Raw genomic sequence first — 20,304 nt, 5'->3', positions numbered from 1 at the left:
TTCAGTGAAGAAAAAATGCTAACAATGCTAACTCTTTCAGGCTAACAGATTTTAGCCGTTAGTTTCTGTGTTTTTCTAACAGATTAAACCATTTTCTAATGAATAAATCTTTTCTCATATCATTGTGGGGATGAATATGGTTGAGCACAAACACAAACTACAGCTTTAGATTCAACAGTTTTATTTGTTATATTTTCACACACTTTTAAAACAGGCTGGTTTAGTTCGGTCACACACATACATCCACACATACACACCAACTATTGATTTAGTAATACTAATAATTAGCATTGTTGTTATCATAATATTAAGGGATTTTAACAACGAATCTCTTCTTCCATTCACTCCGTCGGCACAAACTCATGCAAACAAGGACAGAAGAGATGACGAGAACAGAGTAACATCCTGCAGACGGAGGGAGGGACTTGTACAATAGATACAAACGTCTTTGTAAATTAAATCATTTACAGGTGGAGCCGCTTTCAGTCTCCTCAAAAAACAAGTGAAAGGAAACCAAAGGGCTAAAACAGTCATTTGATCCGGATCCAGTTTGACTGGGGTCACATTTCAGGGTCAGTACTGGTTTTACTGAGTAATAGCAGATCAATATCTTGAGCTATCAGAATTTTCAGCTGGATTTCCAGTTCTATCTCAGAACAGTCCTGATGAATAATCACCTTCACTACCTTATCCCGGCAGCTCATTTGGGTCAAAGCCCACTTTTTCTGTTCCCTGCTATAAAACTAGCCCAAAAAAGAGCAATGTCACAGTTAAAAAACCACATGATTCAAACCAATCCGATGATCCGATGCTATGGACACAGGATACCAGGATATACTGTCGATCTGGGGATAGTCTGTTCCCTACGAGTCTCATTCTGCACATCTCTGACCAGTCAATGTGAATCCAGTCAACGCGGAACTCTTCAGACCGAAGAGGAGAGATTCTGACATATAATGAAAAACAAGTCCCATAGAACTCAACAGAAAAGACGCAAAGACAAGGTTTCCCAAAGTTATGCAGTCCTACGATCAGCTGATGCACTTCATCCAGCCTTTTATCTCGAAGTCGGTCGAAGGCTTTACGGCCAAAATGCCCAGCAGCACCAGGACTGTTGACATCCTGAACCTAAGAGACCCCAACATGGGAACTGGTGGGTCACTTCTTTTAATTCTAGATTAGTTAAATATTGGTTAATAAATCTCCGTAAAACTTCAACATACTCGTGAAATTGTTGGTTCTTTCTCTGATGACAATGTTTTCCATCCAGCTTGGGTTGAAAATACATCAGATTGAAGAGACTTCCACCAAAACAACATCATGGCAAGATGCCAATCACTCCCAGTGTGCACGTCCTTTCAGGCCGTGTCAGAAGTCTTTTTGAATAAAATAAGCCTTCATTTAGCTGATCAGTGCTGCACAGCCTTTGGGAACCTGAGATTACAGACAGAATTCAGACATTTCTCCAGTCGCTCTGCTCAAAAGCCCACATTCACACAGAGCTCGAGCTAATGCTAAGTAGTAACAGTTGTCAAGTAGAAATGGCACTCAGAAACCATGGAGATATATCACCTTATTAGTTCAGGTAAACAAAAAACACCATCAACCACAACATCAACTACAACATCAACAGCTCAGTGTCACCCTTCTGGAGAGGTCCTTCAGCCTCTGTTCTCCGGCCTCCGACGGGTTAAAACAAACCAAGGGCGCCACCAGAGAATGTGCTCAAGCTCTAAGAAGTCTCACCATCTGCGAGTTTTAGCCACACCGGATCATTTGTATCAAACCAAACACGAATCCAGCGTCGTGTACGAGTTTCACAAGGACGCCTGAAGCAGAAACGGCCGCCTCCTCACGTCCTCTATGGCAGGACTTTGCTTTTGTCTTAAGGAGGTCCAGCGTAGCTTTGTCCCTTACGGGCATCCGTATGGACACCTCTGTTAAGAAATCTATACATGTAGAGTGAAGTAATGCAGCATGGACACAGGGTTTAAAGATCAGTCAGCTGAATGATGTCATCAGGTCACCCCTGAAGGGTGATAATGTTGCCACCGGCCCAGGTCTCCGCTCACTGCTGTGAACAGCTCAGGTTGGTCTGCACTGCTTCTCTAAAGAGTCGGCCTTTTCCAACAGGCTGCACATTCAGGAAGCTTTCCAACTCTAAGAGAAAGAGCATCTCTTATTTGTGCTGGAGCAGCTTTCTGTGTTCAGTTTGCAGCCCCATCAGTGCTCTGCTGTCATCCAACATGTTTAACTTTAGCTTTCTGCCCTGGCGCCGTTAGAAGATGGTACCGCCCACCCCCATGCTGGGCATGATCTCTTTGGGTGGTTCAGTCCACAAAGTGCTGCTGTTCAGGGGAAGGTCCAAACCTTCAACCCTTTCTGCAGCTGGGCTCCATCACTTTTTGGGGAATTATTTACACACAGACTCTAGCTGATGAAAAATATTGCTCTTCACTTCTAATTTGATTCTAAGGTGAGCTGAACACACCAGCACTTACAAAACAAACGGCACCAACTCTGCCTCATTGACAAAATATACTCTACTTCCACGTCTTTCTGTCACAAAAACGCATCTATCAAGCCTAAAAATAGATCCTAACTCTTTTAACAGGATCGGATTGCCGTCTCTAAGGCCCTGGGACATCTTCGGATCAGATATGAAGGAGAGGTGTCTATGAATGGAGAGATCCACAGCATGTAAAGCAAAGTGTAGAAGTGGAGACGCTGGTGTCTACGACGCATTGTTTCATCTGACCTCAAACTCAAAGAACAAGACAAAGACGGGATGCTGACGTGCTCGCTCTGTTTGGGGCTTTGTTTCGGGCTAAAAGCACCCATTGTTGTGGGGGTTTTGTTATGTGAGAGCTTTTCTCTGCTGAGAGGCTGACGAGCAGGAAACCGACTGAATTATCCACCTCGAAAGCTTCGACATAGAATCAAACAGATTCGGCTCTGCTGACAGACTCATCCATCAAAACGTGGCCCTCACGGCGTGAATCAGTCGTCCCTCTGTCAGTCAGTCAGCATGAATCATCCTCCTACATCAACCTCTCTTCCATTTCAAAACAGCCAACTTGTCCCCGGCACATGTCCAGACCTCCGTCACTCAAGACCAAATGCAAGGGACCACTGGCTCAATGCTCGGCTATTTAAAGTTGTTCATTTCTTTGACGAATGGAGGAAAGCGTCATTTCTGTAAGGGCAGGTGGAATTGATGGCATTTTTCACTCAGGGTTTATGTAATGTGGGTCAGAGGGTTGTGAAAGGTGCAGGTTCCCCTGTTAGTGAGGGTTTATGTCACGGGACTGTAACTGTACAGTACTGTTAGGTCAGTATTTCATGGTTAAAGGAGGATTAGCGATGTGGATGCATGAGATCTGTGTGCATATTTAAACATCCTGCATACATAGACAGCTCTCCTATGTGAAGGGATCCACAGTAGTCCTACTTTTCCATGTGCAGACGCTCCTAAACTTCATCAAACCTGGATGCAATCTGAGTAAATGCCCCTCAACATAGTGAAACTTGGCACCACGGCTCATTGAATTCCATCTTTCAATGGAAAATGATATCATGAGCTAAAGCTCGTCTAACAGGTCTTTCAAAGAGACAATCATCTAGGTTTACAGCCTCTGTGGGAACAGAAAGAGCTCCACATCACTTTGTAATTCCCTTCCTGTTCACCCACATCAGCAGACGGTTGGATCCGCCCACTTCTGTCTATCACACGGTCTCCATGGCAATGACAACTTTGCCGCTGTCATCAGATGTCGGTGTGGTCGTGGCGGTGGGGGTACACAGTGCAAGTTCGTCCCCTGTGCTCATCTGTCCTCTCACAGGACAATCCATGCTGTCATGGACATCCGCGTTTCCACTTCCTCCTCTCCGGCCATCGTCCTTCCTCTCTCCATCCCCTTCCTCCTCCTCCTCCTCCTCCTCATCGTCCTCCTCCTCTACTCTGCACCTGCACACCTCAATCCCAGAGTCACCGGTGAGTCGGCGATGTCTATACTGGCTCTCATCAGCTCCCATGTCGTCATCTTCGTCCTCTTCATTGTCCTTCTCCTGCTCCTCCTCTCCATCCTCCCAGCTGGGGGGGCCAGGCTCGAAGACGTCCACACAAGGAGAAAACACAGTCTGCTTCGGAGGGGACTGGGTGGCACGGGGCGAAGGGGAGAGGGAGGATGCTTGGCCACAGGAAGGTCCACCTTTGTCAGACTGGTGCAGAGCGGTGAGCGGGTCCAAAAGTAAGGCAGGAGCAGGGAATGAGGGAGGGGATCGAGGTGAGGATGGAGACAGAACTGCAAGGGGTGACTGAGAGGTCGTAAATAAAGTTTCAGACTCTATGGTTATGGCTGGGCAGGAGGACGAAGGGGGTGCAGGTGCTCGACAGGTGAGAGCTGGGGTGGACAGAGGACCTGATGATGATCCAGGACCAGATGTTAAACCAGCCTGGACATCTGAAGGCAATGTTGGAGTAAGGTCTGACTTGGATGAGTCATACAGGACCAGAGAAGTCTCTGAAGGGTCTGAGGCTGCAATCGACTCTAAGCAAGATGGCAGAGCAGCACCAGAGCCTGAGTGTTGGGGCGAGCTTGACCCTGGGCTGAGAGGAACCTGGACTAAACCTGATCCAGGTGAACATTCAAGGTTCTGGCTTATAATTAATGAGGGTGAAATGGACGCTATGTCTGTATCTTGGGTAAGATTCGACTTTGAGGGAGTCAGAATGGGATTAATCATTGAATCTGGGACCACTGGAGTCTCAGGTTGTGGGTTTGGAATTGGACTGAGGTTCAACAGAGCTGGATTTGGGGCTCGAGTGTGATCAGTGAGTGGTGCTTCTTGATCTTGGATAAGGTTTGTAGCGACTGGAGTTTGGATAAGGGTTGATGGGGTCAGAATTGGCACAAGGCTCAGATTCTGGTCTGGGGTTGGGAGGCTGGCAGAAGATGTTGTGAGAGACAAAGTTCTTCCAGCATCTGAAGGTGACATTGAAGTTGGGCTACAAGGAACACTGGCTGGAACAAAAGTTCTTGTCAAATGTAGGGTTTCTAGGGCTTTGGCTGCGCTACAGCTGTCAGAAAAGTTAGCTGTTGGGGTAGGAGGCCCCGACAAACTCTCAACACTCACGATTTGGATGGACGGGAGAGCAACAATGCTTGGACTGGGGAGCGTACTTGAGCTACCGGTGCTGATTAATGAAGAACACGGTGCTATGTCAAGCTGCTGCATTGTGGGAGATGTAGTTCCAAGAGGAAGGGTGAGCTGAGGGCCAGGTGAAGGCGGAGGCTGAGGGGAAGCCGCCCTGGTGACAACGGCCACAGTAACAGTCTGGTTGGGAAGATTCGAGTCCTTGGCGATTGGTTCTTCAGCTCGGTCAGCATCTGCCTCTCCGATGTCGATGGCCACCGTGGAAGCCGTCATCTCAGAGGCACACTGAGCCTCCAAGCAGCTGGCAGCAGCAGCAATAGTCTCCATGGTGACATCGAGAGTGAGGGGTGTGGCCTCACTTGGTGTGGAGGCGTGGCTTGTGTCGGTTTCATAGGTGACAGGCGCTGACAGAGAGGAACTACAAGGAGAGGAGGGGCAGCAGGAGTCACAGGAGCAACTGGAGCTGCGGGAAAGTAAATAGATTCAATATCATTCGGCTGAGCAGTTTACATCAAAATGGCAACAACATGGCGGCCTTAACGGCATTACATCGCTTTTACAGGTGATGACAGAGCGGAGCCGCTACCTGTTGTCGGAGCTGAGAGAGGACGGACCGTCGCTTAGGGGTCGGTGTAGCAGCGGGCCGTGCTGCGTAAGCAGATGGGGGTCGGCGGCGCGTGGCGGCTGGGGGTAGCGTGGGGTGGTGAAAACTGAGCTGTAGGGTGGAGGAGGAGTGGAGGGTTGGGCTGCAACCTCCTCATAGGACGGCAGCTTCAGCGACGCCAGGAAACCTAAAGATGCAAAAGGAGAGGAAGGTGACAGGATATCCAGACACACAGATGTGTGCTGAGCTGTATCTGAGGCTAATGTTCCAGCAGAGTTAGCTAAAGACTGTTTTAACAACTTTTCAGGACATTTCTTTGGTAGGATGAAAAGAAACATAATTCATACAGAAGAAAAAATCCTCCTGAGTTAGAAATCTGAAATAAGAAAAAAAAAGAAAAGCTGTTGCAGGATTTAATTGGAGTTTCATCCTCTGAAAGTCAGCAGGGTTCCCCTTTAAGGCCTGTAAATTTCCACTGAGTCGTCAGATTAGAAAAGCAGCACATCACTTGACAGCCGAGCGTCATTTGCAAACAAAAAGACAAAACGAGAGCTGGCTTCATTGTGTGCAGAGCTGAGAGGCGACTCTCACACAAAGAAAGTTCCAACACATCACGGAAAACCTGGAAACGTGTCCTGTCATCCTGAAATGATGGTGATGAAAGCTGCTGAAGACTTCAAACAAATCAAAGTACAGATGTGTGGATCTGACCTTTCAACTCTCCCTTTAACTCTCACGCCCTGATTTGAAAAGTCCAGCTGAGCTGGTTTCAGGTTTGGACCTTGGTTGATGAAGTCTGGATGAATAAAACACAGCTGGGTAACTTACTGAGGTCCAGCATGGAGGAGGGGAAGGAGTTGGCTCCATGGTAGGCCAGCAGGCTGATCTCTCTCTGCCTCTGCTGTTGCTGGACTCTGAGTTTGGCTCGGCGGTGTCGGTACGCACAGCAGCAGCTGAACAGGATGAGGACGGTCCACAGCATCCAGAACCCTGAACACAAGCAGAACAAAACTCAACAGCTGATATTAGCTGAAAACTTGGCATATCTCAGCATGGTGTGCAGTGTGTCCTTAAAACATTTGAGGAAACTGGACAAGTGGAGGACAAAAGAAGAAGTGTCAGGCCTAAAAAACTATCTACAGCAGATGAACAGGATCTGAAAGTGATGTCCTTAAGAAAGAGGAAAAAATCCAGCTGTGACCTGACAGGACCTGAGAGATGCATCTGGACCTTCAGCTGATCCATCTACTGTTGGCCCAAGCCTCATCAGAAATGGTCTCCATGGAAGGGTGGCTGTCAAGAAGCCGTTCTTAAGGAAGGGAAACAGGGAGAAAAGGCTGAGCTGTGCCAAATGACACAAGAAGTGGACTGAAAATCAGTGGCAACAGGTCTTATGGAGGGATGAATCCTCCCCAGAGCCCGGACCTCAACATTATTGAAGCAGTGTGGGATCATCTGACAGAGAACGGAACAAAAGGCAGCCCACATCCAAAGAAGAGCTTTGGGATGTCCTTCAAGAAGCCTGGAGAACTATTCCTGAAGACTCCTTAAAGAAATGACAGAAAGCTTGTCTCAGAGGGTTCAGGCTGTGTTGGAGAATAAAGGAGCTCAGACCAGATATATTTCCTATTTGATGGCAGCAACACATGATTCTGTCCTGGAAGGCAGAAGCAGGTTAAAGCTCCATCGTGCAGAGAAGCCACATGTGGCATTAGTGCCTCTGGAACTGGAGACCTGCACATCTGGAAGGCTCCATCGCTGCTGAAAGGTATGAACAGATGTTAGAGCAACATCTGCTCCTTTCTCCAGGGAAGGCCTGAAATATTTCAGCAGGACAAAGTTAAACCACATCCTGCATCTGTTCCAGCAGCACGGCTTCGTAGTGGAAGAGTCCAGCTGCTGCAGTCCAGATGTTTCACCACCTGAAAACATCTAAAATACAACAGAGAAGACCCAGGACTCCTCTATCAGACAGGAATGGGACAACATTCCTCTCCTAAAGGTCCAGCAGCTGCTCTCCTCAGTTTAACATATTTTCTTGTGCTTTTGTGAATAAAACATTAGTTTTTTCACATTTCCCACAGTGTCCAAAGTTATTTTTGTACGTTCATTTCAAGGCAGCATTGCTGTTGAATAGTTGAGGCCTAATTAAAGTAAACTGATCAAAGTGAACGATTCAGCCCTTACTTGTTGGGAAAATGAAAAGCTTCTGGGTGGAGTTTCATGTAGAAACATTTCCTCTTAAATGAAGATGAGCGATTTAACGTAAATACTTACACCAGAGCTCATAGTAGTACGTGCAGCAGCCAGTCTCCCCACAGCAGTGCCCAGTCTCACACAGGTATCCTCCATTAGCGTTGGCCCCGGGGCAGTACCGCGGTCTCCCCAGCAGGGGCAGGCTGCCACCTGAGTGGTACTCCATTGCACCCCTGCTCCGCCCACACTTAACCCCGAGCCACAGCTACCTGCTCACCTTGAGCCTCTAACTAGCTGTTTGCTGCAGAACGCTGAATTCTGGTCACAGTCACACTACATTTTTAATGAACTTATTTGTTTTCAGAATGAAGTTCAGCTCTGAAAGCAGGAGTTTGTTTTTTTTAAGCTAGCCGTTAGCCGCTAACTACGAGCTTTCTTAAATAAAATGATCGAATCTACATTTTCAGGTGAAACTCCTGTTGTGTTTGTGAAGATCACAGTGACGCCACTGTTAGCCTGGCAGTGTCATCGTGCTGACAAACAAGCTAACAAGCTTATCAGATGTCAGTTAGCACCAAATGGAGCTGCGGTACAGCGCCCCCTGGAGGCGGATAAAAAACACCCTGACCTCACCAGGACCAGCAAACACGGCTACTTCTGTGACTAAAAACTACAAGTAGTCCAGCAGGAGAGGAGCAGCTGAGGGGCTGAGACAGGACGGCGACCAATAGGAGGCCCTGAACTGGAGAGACAGAAAAAAAACAAACAAACAATAGTTTATTGATAAATAACAAGACTCACACAGAGCTGTTAATACAGGCCTGATTGATATTCATCACTGCACCGACTCAAACCTCAGGAGACACAATGCTGCCACTCTGTCCACACACACGCACGTTCACACACACTTGTGGGGACCCCAGTGGTTTACTGCACCATCGGGACAGGTCTGCCAGTTAAATCCATCTATTTTCTGTGCAACTTTACATCAGGGTCACATGGGCTGGAGCCTATCCCAGCTGTCATTGGGTGAGAGGCACCTGAACAGGTCACCAGTCCGTCACAGGGCTGTCAATACCGTTCTGATCCAATTTAACAAAAAATCCAAGTAAGTTTTAAACATATCAGTGTTTATTCTGGGCTGGAGGGTCGTCACCTTTAACCTTATACTGGACATCTGCTCACCATCTAGTCCTTTTCCACTTCTGTCGCTTCTCTGGTTCTGACAGACATTTTTCAAATTTTGTCCTATAAATGTGTACATTTAGGAAGGATTATGTTAGGGTCATGAGAATGAATATGATGTTCTGAGCTATAAAGGGGAAAAAGTGCCGTGAAGCTCGTCAGTTCTGCACTTGGTGTTGGACGAATAAACCAAACAGATTTTTTATTCCTACATGAACTTCTCTAGTTTGCACAGACAATAAGTCGATAAACGGTCAGAACCACAAAAGCAGCAATAATCCGCTGAGATTGGCTGAGAGATGCCTCACGAGCGCATGGTTTAATGCGTTTAGTGACGTGCACATTGGTGGATTCTATCAATGAAGAATTCAGTTTTTATGGCTTAATGACGAATGATTTGAGAGCTGCACACAGACGCTGTCTCACTTTGTTTTCAGCCTTTTCCAGCCAGACGGCTGCTGCTGGCAGCAGATAACGGCACACTCAACACTTGGCGTAAGTAAAGCTGTTAAAAAGTCCAGAATTTAATTTCTGGGAGACAAATCGCATGATTCTTTATGTTTTTTTAATGGGAATTTTACTGCATCAGATAAGAATTACAGAAGCTATAAAATCAGACAAATGTCCTCGATTTCGCTGCAGCTTGTCTTTACTTTTACTTTACATTTAATCAAGAGGGACCTTTAAATTCTTACATGACTCTACAGAAGAGAACATGCTTTGCTTTTTATCTCTTTAATATATGACCATCTGCTCGGTCATTTATCACAAGAGATAAAAATGATTAGACAGAAATTCTGAACATGTCAATTTGAAGATTTACATCTCTTTTGTTGAAATGGCATCAATAATGAACCAACCCACGCCTTCCTCTGCTAATGCAGGTCCAAGCCTCCTCATGATGGCAGCGAGTGGGAGGATGACAGATGAGAGGGTGAAAGAGCGTTACCCGGCTGCTAACGACTTCATAGTGTCATTTCTTGTGTTGTTGGTTGTTTCTTTCCTCAAGAAATAACACAAAGAACTGATAAGAGCACTTAAAGGATGATGGCTGGCAGGCATCACAATAAATCATCTAAAAGACGTCCCATCACAGCTGTTACTTTCATAAAATCATAGCAGATAATTAGCTGTTAGATAAATGTAATTAATACTGGTTCCTGCTACGATTGTTGTACAAACCGAGTGAACAATTCAACAAAAGACATAAACTGTGTGTAAAATAACAAACGTTGAGGTTGAAATCATGTCACTATGAATTCTGGGTAAGTGGGTTAGTTTATGACCCTACATACGAACCTGTTTTTATTCACATACTCACAGAAATAGCCTCTGAGATTATGTCTCAGTCTATTTCTACTTGATATAACAACATGAGGAACACTTTTTTGTTTTTAACATTTCAAAATGAGTAACTAGTAATGTAATGATTACGATTCCCTATTTCATACCCAGAGCTGAATTAATTTAAATGTTCTATCATTTTATTAGATATTAGGATCATTTTAAAAATCAAGGGTCAGGATTTTGTAGGGAATCAGATGTTAGCGCAACACCTACTTTTCAGCTAATCTTGCACTTGTAACTGTGTTTCTTGTATTCATAAAGTTTTGAACTTGAAATGTACTTTTTAACAAGCAGAAATCTGAGAAAAGTTAGTGTATCAGGGTTATAAATCAAGACAAGTGAATGGATCTATGTTGTTCATCTTTTTCCTTGGCATCTTGTAACCCTCACACAACCATTTAGCCCAATTTTTTTTTCCACCAAACTAAGCCAAAGCTAACTAGGCAACAGTGACGGGTAGAGCTGAGGCCATTTCTCAAGTAACATGATTACAAAAAAATCCTAAATGCAACTTATTTACGTTGTTTAACTCCCACCAACATGTGCTGCTCAAAGGTCACCTGTTTCACACGGACAGTTATTACTGTCGCACAACATGCACATGTGCTGCGTTTGTAGCAGATTTTATGGAAGAAACAACGAGGAGCAAAATCAAAGAAAAAAAGGAAAGATGTTTAAAGTTTGGGAGCATTTCAAAGAAAAGAAAAGATAAAATACTGAACAGTGTGCCCATTGGAAAAGTTAGTTAGCTTAGCATGATAGCACAACGTCAATGCTACCGGATCTCAGCAGAAAGCAGCCAGTTCACATCGAGTCCACTGAGCAGAACAACCACAAGGGAACATTTACATTAACATTTTAATGAAAATCAGTCGGCTTGTTAGCTGAGAAGGCAGCTAGCAGAGAACAGAAGGAGGCTAGCGGAGAACAGAAGGAGGCTAGCGGAGAACAGAAGGAGGCTAGCGGAGAACAGAAGGAAGCTAGCAGAGAACAGAAGGAAGTTAGCAGAGAACAGAAGGAAGCTAGCGGAGAACAGAAGGAGGCTAGCAGAGAACAGAAGGAGGCTAGGAGAGAACAGAAGGAGGCTAGCAGAGAACAGAAGGAGGCTAGGAGAGAACAGAAGGAGGCTAGCAGAGAACAGAAGGAGGCTAGGAGAGAACAGAAGGAGGCTAGCAGAGAACAGAAGGAGGCTAGCAGAGAACAGAAGGAGGCTAGCAGAGAACAGAAAGAGGCTAGCAGAGAACAGAAGGAGGCTAGCAGAGAACAGAAGGAGGCTAGCAGAGAACAGAAGGAAGCTAGCAGAGAACAGAAGGAGGCTAGCAGAGAACAGAAAGAGGCTGTGGCAACTTGTGTTTATTGTGTTGGACAAATGTGGCTAATTTCTATTGAAATGTCACCAGAACTACCCGCTAGCACAAGCACATTACCTAAATAATTGTTTGCCGCAGCCCTACATTACAGAATGACTCACATGGCTGTAACATCCCAACATGCAAACTGGTGTGATGTCCCATCACATTCTCAAATGGAAACAAATACTACTGATAATAGCATTATTATTATTGTCAATATTGTTAGTATGCCAACTTTGGTAGAATAAAAAAACACAATGTAGTACGAGGTGATGATGCAGGCTAATGATAGCTGGTTAGCATGCTAATGTCAGTTAACATGCTAACTTTGGTAGAATAAAAACACAAAGTAGTACGCATTAATTATGCAGGCTGACAGCTGGTTTGCATACTACCTTTGGTAGAAACCAGCAAAATAACACAACACAACACATTGCCTACAAATGAGTTACATTTATACACACAAAATACCTTATTTAAACAGCTTTAAACTAACGCTTCTACATGTTGCACCTAAAATACTCAAATCGATTACATTACAACTAAAGCCAACTTTAAACCCTCAAAGAGCCCTTTAAAGATCCAGCCAAAAGTAAAAGAAAATACATTATCTGCCATGAAATAATACAGCTGACAAAAAATAACAGAACTGTCCACAGGATCAGAGAGTATGGAAACACATTTTCTGATCAGAACATTTGTGAGCTATAAGCTATTCAGGTCATATTGGCTCCTGTGATCAAATACCCGCAATTCAATGACTGATTTCCTGTGTTTTAACCCTGAAAACCATAAAAAAAGGTAAGTCTTAAACAGCCATTTGAAGATCCTGCGAGCAGCGACGACTGAGGCGACAACATGTCCTCACTTTGCACAGATGTCCTCACATCTGGATTCTCGAGACACATTGTGTTCCTCACATTTACACATGCAAAGGTGGACAGACGCGCGCGCACAAACACATGGTTCGGGAGCCTCACAAAGAAACGTCGGTGGTCTGTAAAGAGTTTATAACCGGGCCAAGTTCCGGCTGCATGCTGCAATGCTGCACGCGCACACACTCGGGAAACAAGCTGGTAAACATGTCGACTGGTGGTCAGTGAACGCATCACGCACATACATAGAGGCCGTGTGTAAACGGCAGAAAACGTCAGAAAACAACCTCCGTTTACACAAAAATTCACTCATATGATTTAACCCGCAGCGTCCTGAACGCGCTGACTGCCTCCGATCTGACCGCACATATTGCCGTGTTTGGTTTCACCGACAACGACACTGCAGACGGACCCTCCAGCTGCTGTTAACCGTAAAATCCCCCCCTCTCTCGGTAACCGAAGCACAAAAACGACCGTACCGCTGCGTCCACCAGTTCCGCCTCCTGTGAGTCGGTCTGCGGGCCTCGCTGCTGCCGTTGTCGGTGTGGTTACTGCTCGTTTAGCGGGCTGTCGGTGCTCGGTACCGCCGGGGCCTCCTTTCTGTGTCTCTCCGGTCCCCCGCCTCCTCGTTCTCCCTCATCGGTGCGACCCTCCGCCAGCCCCGCCGCCATCAGCGCCAGCGGCACGTCAAGCCAGCGCGGCGCGAGACCACCCACTTCCGGTCTCTGTGGTTTTCAGAGTAAAAAGACTTAAAACTGAACTTTTAACATACTTAAAACAAACAGAAGACATCAACACGCTCACTAAATATGAACAAAACGAAGGAGAATAGTTCTTTGACTTTTATGAAATATATAAAAGAACACTTTCATCCATGAATATCATATTTATTTATTCAAATAAAAAATAATAAAACAATTATTTAAAAAAAATGAATATAATAGAGAATAAATAACTCAAAGCTAACAGGTGGATTTTCTGTCTACAGTCGAACTGAAAACTTCCATATAGATATTTATAAAGGCAGCAAAGGTAGAATTATGTTCCATTAGTTCTGAATGATGATTTTGTATCTTTAAACTAAAACAAATGTCCACAAATTTTACCTGAAAAACCTTTTACAAACCTTAAGAGGCACTTTTCTAAGAACTGTTGGGTACAGAAATGTTTATGGTACTTTAGTGAATGGAGTATAATTACTCTAGGTAATTAATTACTTAATTACTATAAGTTTCCATATGAACTTTTACATCAGATAACTAATTGTGCTGAGTTCAACCAAACATCAATTCAGTTAACTGTGACAATGACTGTTGTCACAGTTAAATTGTCACTATGACAATTGTGACAATTTAAATATATTTACACTTGAGTGCTGCCAGAGCACCGTGACACCTCGCCTGGAAGCTCATTTATGAGCTGCCAGTTGTTTTAAAATAGTAAAACACCTGTAAAACATCCTGTTTGATTCAAATGAAGGTTGAAAATCGTTGCTTTCTTCAATTAGATTTATTATAAATTAGGGTTGTATTTGGATATCATTGTTTTAAAGTCCTATTCTGTCTCTTAGAAGCAAAGAAAGTGTTTTTTAAACTGCAGAACAGCGAGGAGTACCTGATCGTTCATCTGCTTTTCAGTGAGGAATAGAGAATGAAACTTCTCACTTTATTTAGTTGATTAAATGTCTTCTGTTGGATTTATCTTCTTTATAGTATTTATTCATTGTGTGGGATAATCCTGGAAACATTCCATTCCAATCATATAATAAATCATTAACAATTCACATGGATGTATTTCTTCAGTCTTTGTAATATTTTAATGTTTGACGGGTTTTACTGCGGTAAAAGTGACATTTTCCACTGAAAACTTTAATTTTGTAAAGATTAAAGGCACTAAAGCAAACCGGAAGTTGTCCGGGTGTTTGTTTTTGACACCTCCACAGCCCCGCCATGACAGCCAGCAGCAGCCCCTGCAGCACAGACCATCAGTCGGTCTGCAAACCACCGAAACTAGCCGCAGTCTGACCTGTGGTGTTATTCTGAGTCAGTGACCACGTGTTTGATTTCATCAATAAAAAACACTTTCACACCGCGAACCTTCAGCCAGGAGGAAAAAAACACGAGTTTACCCGCACGGTCGCAGCGCGGCGGTGCTCATGATAGATCGCCTCAGTGAGGCCGAGCAGGTAAAACAGAGCGATCATGGATTCTCATGACGGACGCACTGGCATCTGATTGGCCCGCACCCCGCCTCCCCTGACCAATCAGAGCGCACACCGAGGGAAGCTGCCGCTCCCTAGCAACAAGAGAAAAGTTCTTAATTTCTTGGAAATTTCAGTGAGCTGGAGCAACATTTTACCTCTGGCGGACAAAAAGAGCAGAAAAAGATGATTACCACACTTCTTCCTTCAACACTTTATTGTCTGGATCTTACCTACATTATTTAACTTGTGTTCAATTCAAGGATTTTACTTTAAAATGTACAAATATTTGTAAGTAAACCGCATTTATTACAGCTCCGCCTCAGAGTACTGAAAGTTATTTTTATCCTCAGATTTGTGTCAACATGTTGCAGTTTTCTCTGACTTTACACGCTGGTTTCCTGCACACCTGAGGAGGACTTTACTGGTCACATGACCCGTATTTAAAGGTTTATCGGTGACGTATGACGCCAAACTCTGTTAAAAAATCAGGCAAGTTAAGTGTAACTTGATGGGATAAACACAAAGTTCATTATAAATGTCTGGTTGTGATAATTTCTTTAATGTTGATAAGTTATTAATAATTCAGCATTATCATGAAAACAATATCTGACTCAGTAAACATCTTTAGTATCAACTTTCTGCTGTTTATTGTTTATAACACTGTCAGATTATCCTCAAAAGTTGCAAACAAACTGTCCTAAAACTTCTGGAAGTTTGATTCTAACTTTAAACTTGATACCTGTCACCTGATCGATTAAGCAGTGACTGGAAGCAGCCAGCAGGTGGCAGCGCATCATCAACACAGTTCAACAGACTGCAATCCATCATCAGTTTTACTGACGCCAGCTGCACTAAACTGATATGAAATGCTTTGGAGGAAACTTTCAGATCATATTTACCCCTAAGAATAGTTTGGCTCCAGTGACGTTGAGAGGAAGCTAAATTCACAGTTTTATTTGGTTAACTCATCTGTTACTATTCTATATCCACAAGTCTAAAGTTTTAGGTAAAAAAACACTTTTTTTGGAACTGCCTGTGTTTTTTAAACACTACATCTCTTCAGTTCATGACTGTACAAATAAAAAAGCTGTTGAAATGTAAAATTTACAAGATTTTTCTTCAAACTTAGTATTTTCTTTCGGAAATACGTCTGTGATAACGTGCCTCTTGAAAAAAGATGCTACAGGTGTTACAATCGAGTATTATGAGAACCATATCATCAAGATACCACAACTTCCCTGGTGTATTTTGTTTAAAATAAAAGACTTTGTGTGTTAACCTGTTTCAATAAAGTTATTTCCAATCGGATGATCAATACACTTCAATGCAACACCATAATTATTCATCTCTTCATTAATAGCTAAGAGAAGGTTTCCAAAGAGCTGGATTCACATACAGAAACGTTTTTAAGATGAACAGAACTTTGACAAACAGATTCTGCATTTTGTAGCCACTGTTTCTGCTGAAGCACAAAGAAGAAGGTTTGTTGCGAGAGGAAGAGAGGAAATTATCCAATAAAAACAACAAAACACCACAGAAGAGACAAAATGTGTCACAGAGAAAGTTTCTTAACAGTCTTCGGAACTAAATGAATGATTTCTGAAAGCTGCTGCTGTTCAGAGGGTTTTCTTGAGGAAATAAGATGAATAAAGTGGGTTAACAGGCTGACAGTGAGCCAAAAAAACTCGAAAATCCCCGAAACAGCTGTGACGTAGTGTTAATGCTGCATTCATAATTTATCGGAAGTAGGAAATCTAACATTTCAATCATACTATTTTTAACCTCTGCGTATTTGATGCTCAAAATATAGAAACAAACTAATTTAACAACTTCGTTTTACTGTTTAACTATCATATGAGGCGGGAAGTGGCTTGCGGTCGCTTTTTATTTTGTCCTTCCTGTTATGAAGCTACAAGTTTCGACTTCCTACTGTCTTTGAAAGCAGCATGTATGCTCCCGCCTCGCGGAGTTGTAGTGAAGTTTAACCTGAACTTGACATTCATGAACAGGAAACGTCTAAGATGAAATTCGCCCAGGTTGTCCTCCTCTGCGGCTGTTTTGAGCTATTTTTCTTTACTCCTCTGTCGGAAGGTGAGCATGCTAAATGAAAACACTGAAGCATTTGTGTGCGGTGACGTAGCTTTCTGTTACTGGACCGTTATACATTTCCTCTGTAATCATGACAACGCACTACAGTACGCTGCAATATAACTTCGTTTTACACTGATAGTAATAGTTAATGTGGATAATTTTAATGCCGATATACAGAGAAGACTGTTTTACACTTGTTGAGCTTTAAAGTTATGCCCTATCTTAAACGATACTTATCTGGGCAGCAGGCTATATTTAAAATGTCCGGTCTGCTTATGGAGTTTGGTGAAGAACGGTAGAAGCAGCGGCTTGTTGTTCGCCTGGATTTAAATACTTAAAGATTGTATGTTTTAACATAACTGGATGAAACTGTGAAAACTCACAGTTCTTTTACCCTCTCTATCTCCCCCAGAAACGGAGCCGTTTTCTGATCAAACTGGTTGATAAAATTAGTGGAATAAATGTCACATAATATTCCTACTTTCACTATCAAAACAGCCCCAAAAACGGCTGTGTGACGACTTGTTAAAGGGGAAATCTGTTTGAAATCATTCTGTTCTTTACACAGACAATTAAAAGTTAGAAAAAGGGCTTTGAAAGGTTTAATCAGAATGACCCCTCAGGAAATATGAAAATCAGCCATGAAAAGATGATTAAAAACGTGATCAATCTGATTAAAAATGAGTTCTGATTGAGCTGCCCGCTGAACATCTAGACATCAAGGCTAAACTCAGGATGAATATGGTTTAAAAGTGAATTTCATCATCAGTCTTTGAACGAATAAACATCAGGAGTTTTTCAGGTGCTGCTGACGTCAGACCTCCTCATATTTGCTCCTAGCATCAGAAAATATGGATTTTTCATAAAAAGTCACCTTTAAAGCTCTCCTAAATGTTATAAACCTGCAGGTGCGTCTCTCCGGAGCCACTCACCGGCCACAGTGTTCGCAGTGATCCGCAGGGACGTCATTCTGCCGTGTGGCTACACCACACCTGTCAGTCTGTCACAGGTCAAAACGCTGGAGTGGGTCCGCCAGGACGGCCCGTCCCAGCAGATGGTTCACATCGTGCGTGACGGCAAAGAGCTGGAGAAGGAGAAGGCGTCCGAGTACCACTCGAGGACGGATGTGATGGAGGACGGCTCCCTGAGGCTGCGGGACGTCGGACTGAACGACACCGGCAGCTACATGTGAGTAACGCAGCTGCTCCAGATGTGGGTCGAGCCACACCTCGTCTTCCTGCTTTTCAGGAAGTTTGTTTCTTTTCTTCTTGAAACTAAAAAGGGAAACGTGATAGAATCAGAGCTGTTTCATTCATTCATAAAGTGTTTTCTCCTACTTCACCTGGGGAAAATTGAAGTTTCTCAAATGCTTTGGACACAAATGAGGTTTATAAACCCGAGTGGAACCTTTTCCTGGAGTTGAGCGTTTCCTCTGGTTTCTTCTGATCCAGGTGTATCGTGGAGAGAACACCTGTGGAAACAGACGTCTCCCTTAGAGTCGGTAAGAAGAGCTCTGAGCTCAGAGTCGGACTCCACCTGAGCCTGAACTTAACCACAGAGTGCTGTTGTGACTCTGCTTCTCTGCAGGCGAGGTGTCTGAGCCTGAGGTGAGCGTCCACCGCACAGACACCAATGAGCTCTTTGTGCTGTTCCAGTCCAGCGTCCGGAACCTGCCAGTGAGCATGTTCCTGCTGGACGCCAGCGGGAGGGTCCTCGCCGCGGGCGCCGGGCAGTCGGTCGGACTGGAGAACCTGCAGGTGGTCAGCGTCAGCGTGAAGGTGGCAGCGTCTGAAGGCCAGTGACTTTTCAGGCTGACTTTCTGTCACAGATTGAATTTTAATGAAGAAAATGTACATTTTCTCATCAGGACAAAGTGGAAACAGGTTTTTAATGTGAGTTATTTAACTTAAGAGGATAATTCTGTTATATTTTAGCCGGATTTATGTCCCATAAAACCATCTGAGACTCATTAAAAATGACAAAGAACACGATGAGGACAAGTCTGACTTCTTAAAGCCTCCTGAAACGATCCTCTCCGGTCATTTCAGTCTTAATCTTTGGTTCCTCCTCCTCTGGTGACCTTAGAGTAGCTTATTTAAGCAACAAATGGATCTGTTCGGTTGTCTTGTGTCTAAATGTATGAACACAAAGTACCGTTAGCCCCCTCAGCTGCCTTTTCACTCAGTGCAGCCACGATGTTTGTGGTACAACCCGTTCATACGTCAGATTCCAACACAGTTAAAGGTTCAGACTCGTGTACGGTTCACAGTTTAGGACATCCTCAGAGTCAGGCCTCAGAGTCAGGCCTCAGAGTCAGGCCTCAGAGTCAGGCCTCAGAGTCAGGCCTCAGAGTCAGACCTCAGGCCTCAGAGTCAGACCTCAGAGTCAGGCCTCAGACCTCAGGCTCAGGCCTCAGAGTCAGGCCTCAGAGTCAGACCTCAGAGTCAGACCTCAGACCTCAGGCTCAGGCCTCAGAGTCAGACCTCAGAGTCAGACCTCAGAGTCAGGCCTCAGACCTCAGGCTCAGGCCTCAGAGTCGGATCTCAGGCCTCAGAGTCAGGCCTCAGAGTCAGGCCTCAGAGTCAGGCCTCAGAGTCAGACCTCAGAGTCGGATCTCAGGCCTCAGAGTCAGACCTCAGGCTCAGGCCTCAGAGTCGGATCTCAGGCCTCAGAGTCAGACCTCAGGCTCAGGCCTCAGAGTCAGACCTCAGAGTCAGGCCTCAGAGTCAGGCCTCAGAGTCAGACCTCAGAGTCAGGCCTCAGAGTCAGGCCTCAGACCTCAGGCTCAGGCCTCAGAGTCGGATCTCAGGCCTCAGAGTCAGACCTCAGAGTCAGACCTCAGAGTCAGACCTCAGAGTCAGACCTCAGAGTCAGGCCTCAGAGTCAGACCTCAGAGTCGGATCTCAGGCCTCAGAGTCAGACCTCAGGCTCAGGCCTCAGAGTCGGATCTCAGGCCTCAGAGTCAGACCTCAGGCTCAGGCCTCAGAGTCAGACCTCAGAGTCAGGCCTCAGAGTCAGGCCTCAGAGTCAGACCTCAGAGTCAGGCCTCAGAGTCAGGCCTCAGACCTCAGGCTCAGGCCTCAGAGTCGGATCTCAGGCCTCAGAGTCAGACCTCAGAGTCAGACCTCAGAGTCAGGCCTCAGAGTCAGACCTCAGAGTCAGGCCTCAGACCTCAGGCTCAGGCCTCAGAGTCGGATCTCAGGCCTCAGAGTCAGACCTCAGGCTCAGGCCTCAGAGTCAGACCTCAGAGTCAGGCCTCAGAGTCAGGCCTCAGAGTCAGACCTCAGAGTCAGG

General features: G+C 44.7%; 2 protein-coding genes across 5 annotated transcripts in view; one reads left to right on the top strand and one right to left on the bottom strand.

Moving 5' to 3' along the window:
- Positions 1 to 13,429, bottom strand: part of LOC140281498 (uncharacterized) — a 72,902-nt gene extending 59,473 nt beyond the window's left edge. Inside the window, exons 1-5 of one of the 4 annotated variants that reach the window (XR_011909766.1) lie at positions 13,196 to 13,429; positions 8,039 to 8,699; positions 6,590 to 6,751; positions 5,744 to 5,948; positions 1,422 to 5,620 (exon numbers count right to left, since the gene is read on the bottom strand). Coding sequence is in view for 3 of the 4 variants with exons in the window: in XM_072375929.1 (XP_072232030.1) it covers positions 3,727 to 5,620; positions 5,744 to 5,948; positions 6,590 to 6,751; positions 8,039 to 8,183 (2,406 nt within the window). In the remaining variant the exon portion in view is untranslated. Of the gene's footprint in view, positions 1 to 164; positions 5,621 to 5,743; positions 5,949 to 6,589; positions 6,752 to 8,038; positions 8,700 to 9,965; positions 10,353 to 12,588; positions 13,174 to 13,195 lie in introns of those variants that run through there. The other 3 variants (XM_072375929.1, XM_072375931.1, XM_072375930.1) reach the window with 3 other exon arrangements.
- Positions 13,430 to 16,873: 3,444 nt separating this feature from the next.
- Positions 16,874 to 18,856, top strand: LOC140281863 (V-set domain-containing T-cell activation inhibitor 1-like). The gene is made up of 4 exons (XM_072376367.1): positions 16,874 to 17,010; positions 17,919 to 18,198; positions 18,462 to 18,511; positions 18,598 to 18,856. Exons 1-4 carry the CDS (start codon positions 16,941 to 16,943, stop codon positions 18,810 to 18,812), a joined length of 615 nt encoding a protein of 204 aa, XP_072232468.1. The 5' UTR covers positions 16,874 to 16,940; the 3' UTR covers positions 18,813 to 18,856.
- Positions 18,857 to 20,304: the final 1,448 nt, after the last annotated feature.

This window comes from Leuresthes tenuis, unplaced genomic scaffold (assembly GCF_036924035.1).
Source record: "Leuresthes tenuis unplaced genomic scaffold, fLeuTen1.0.hap1 SCAF_22, whole genome shotgun sequence".
Taxonomy (NCBI): Eukaryota; Metazoa; Chordata; class Actinopteri; order Atheriniformes; family Atherinopsidae; genus Leuresthes; species Leuresthes tenuis.
Note: the sequence above shows the minus strand (reverse complement) of the source record. Positions and strands in the feature narration are given on the sequence as shown.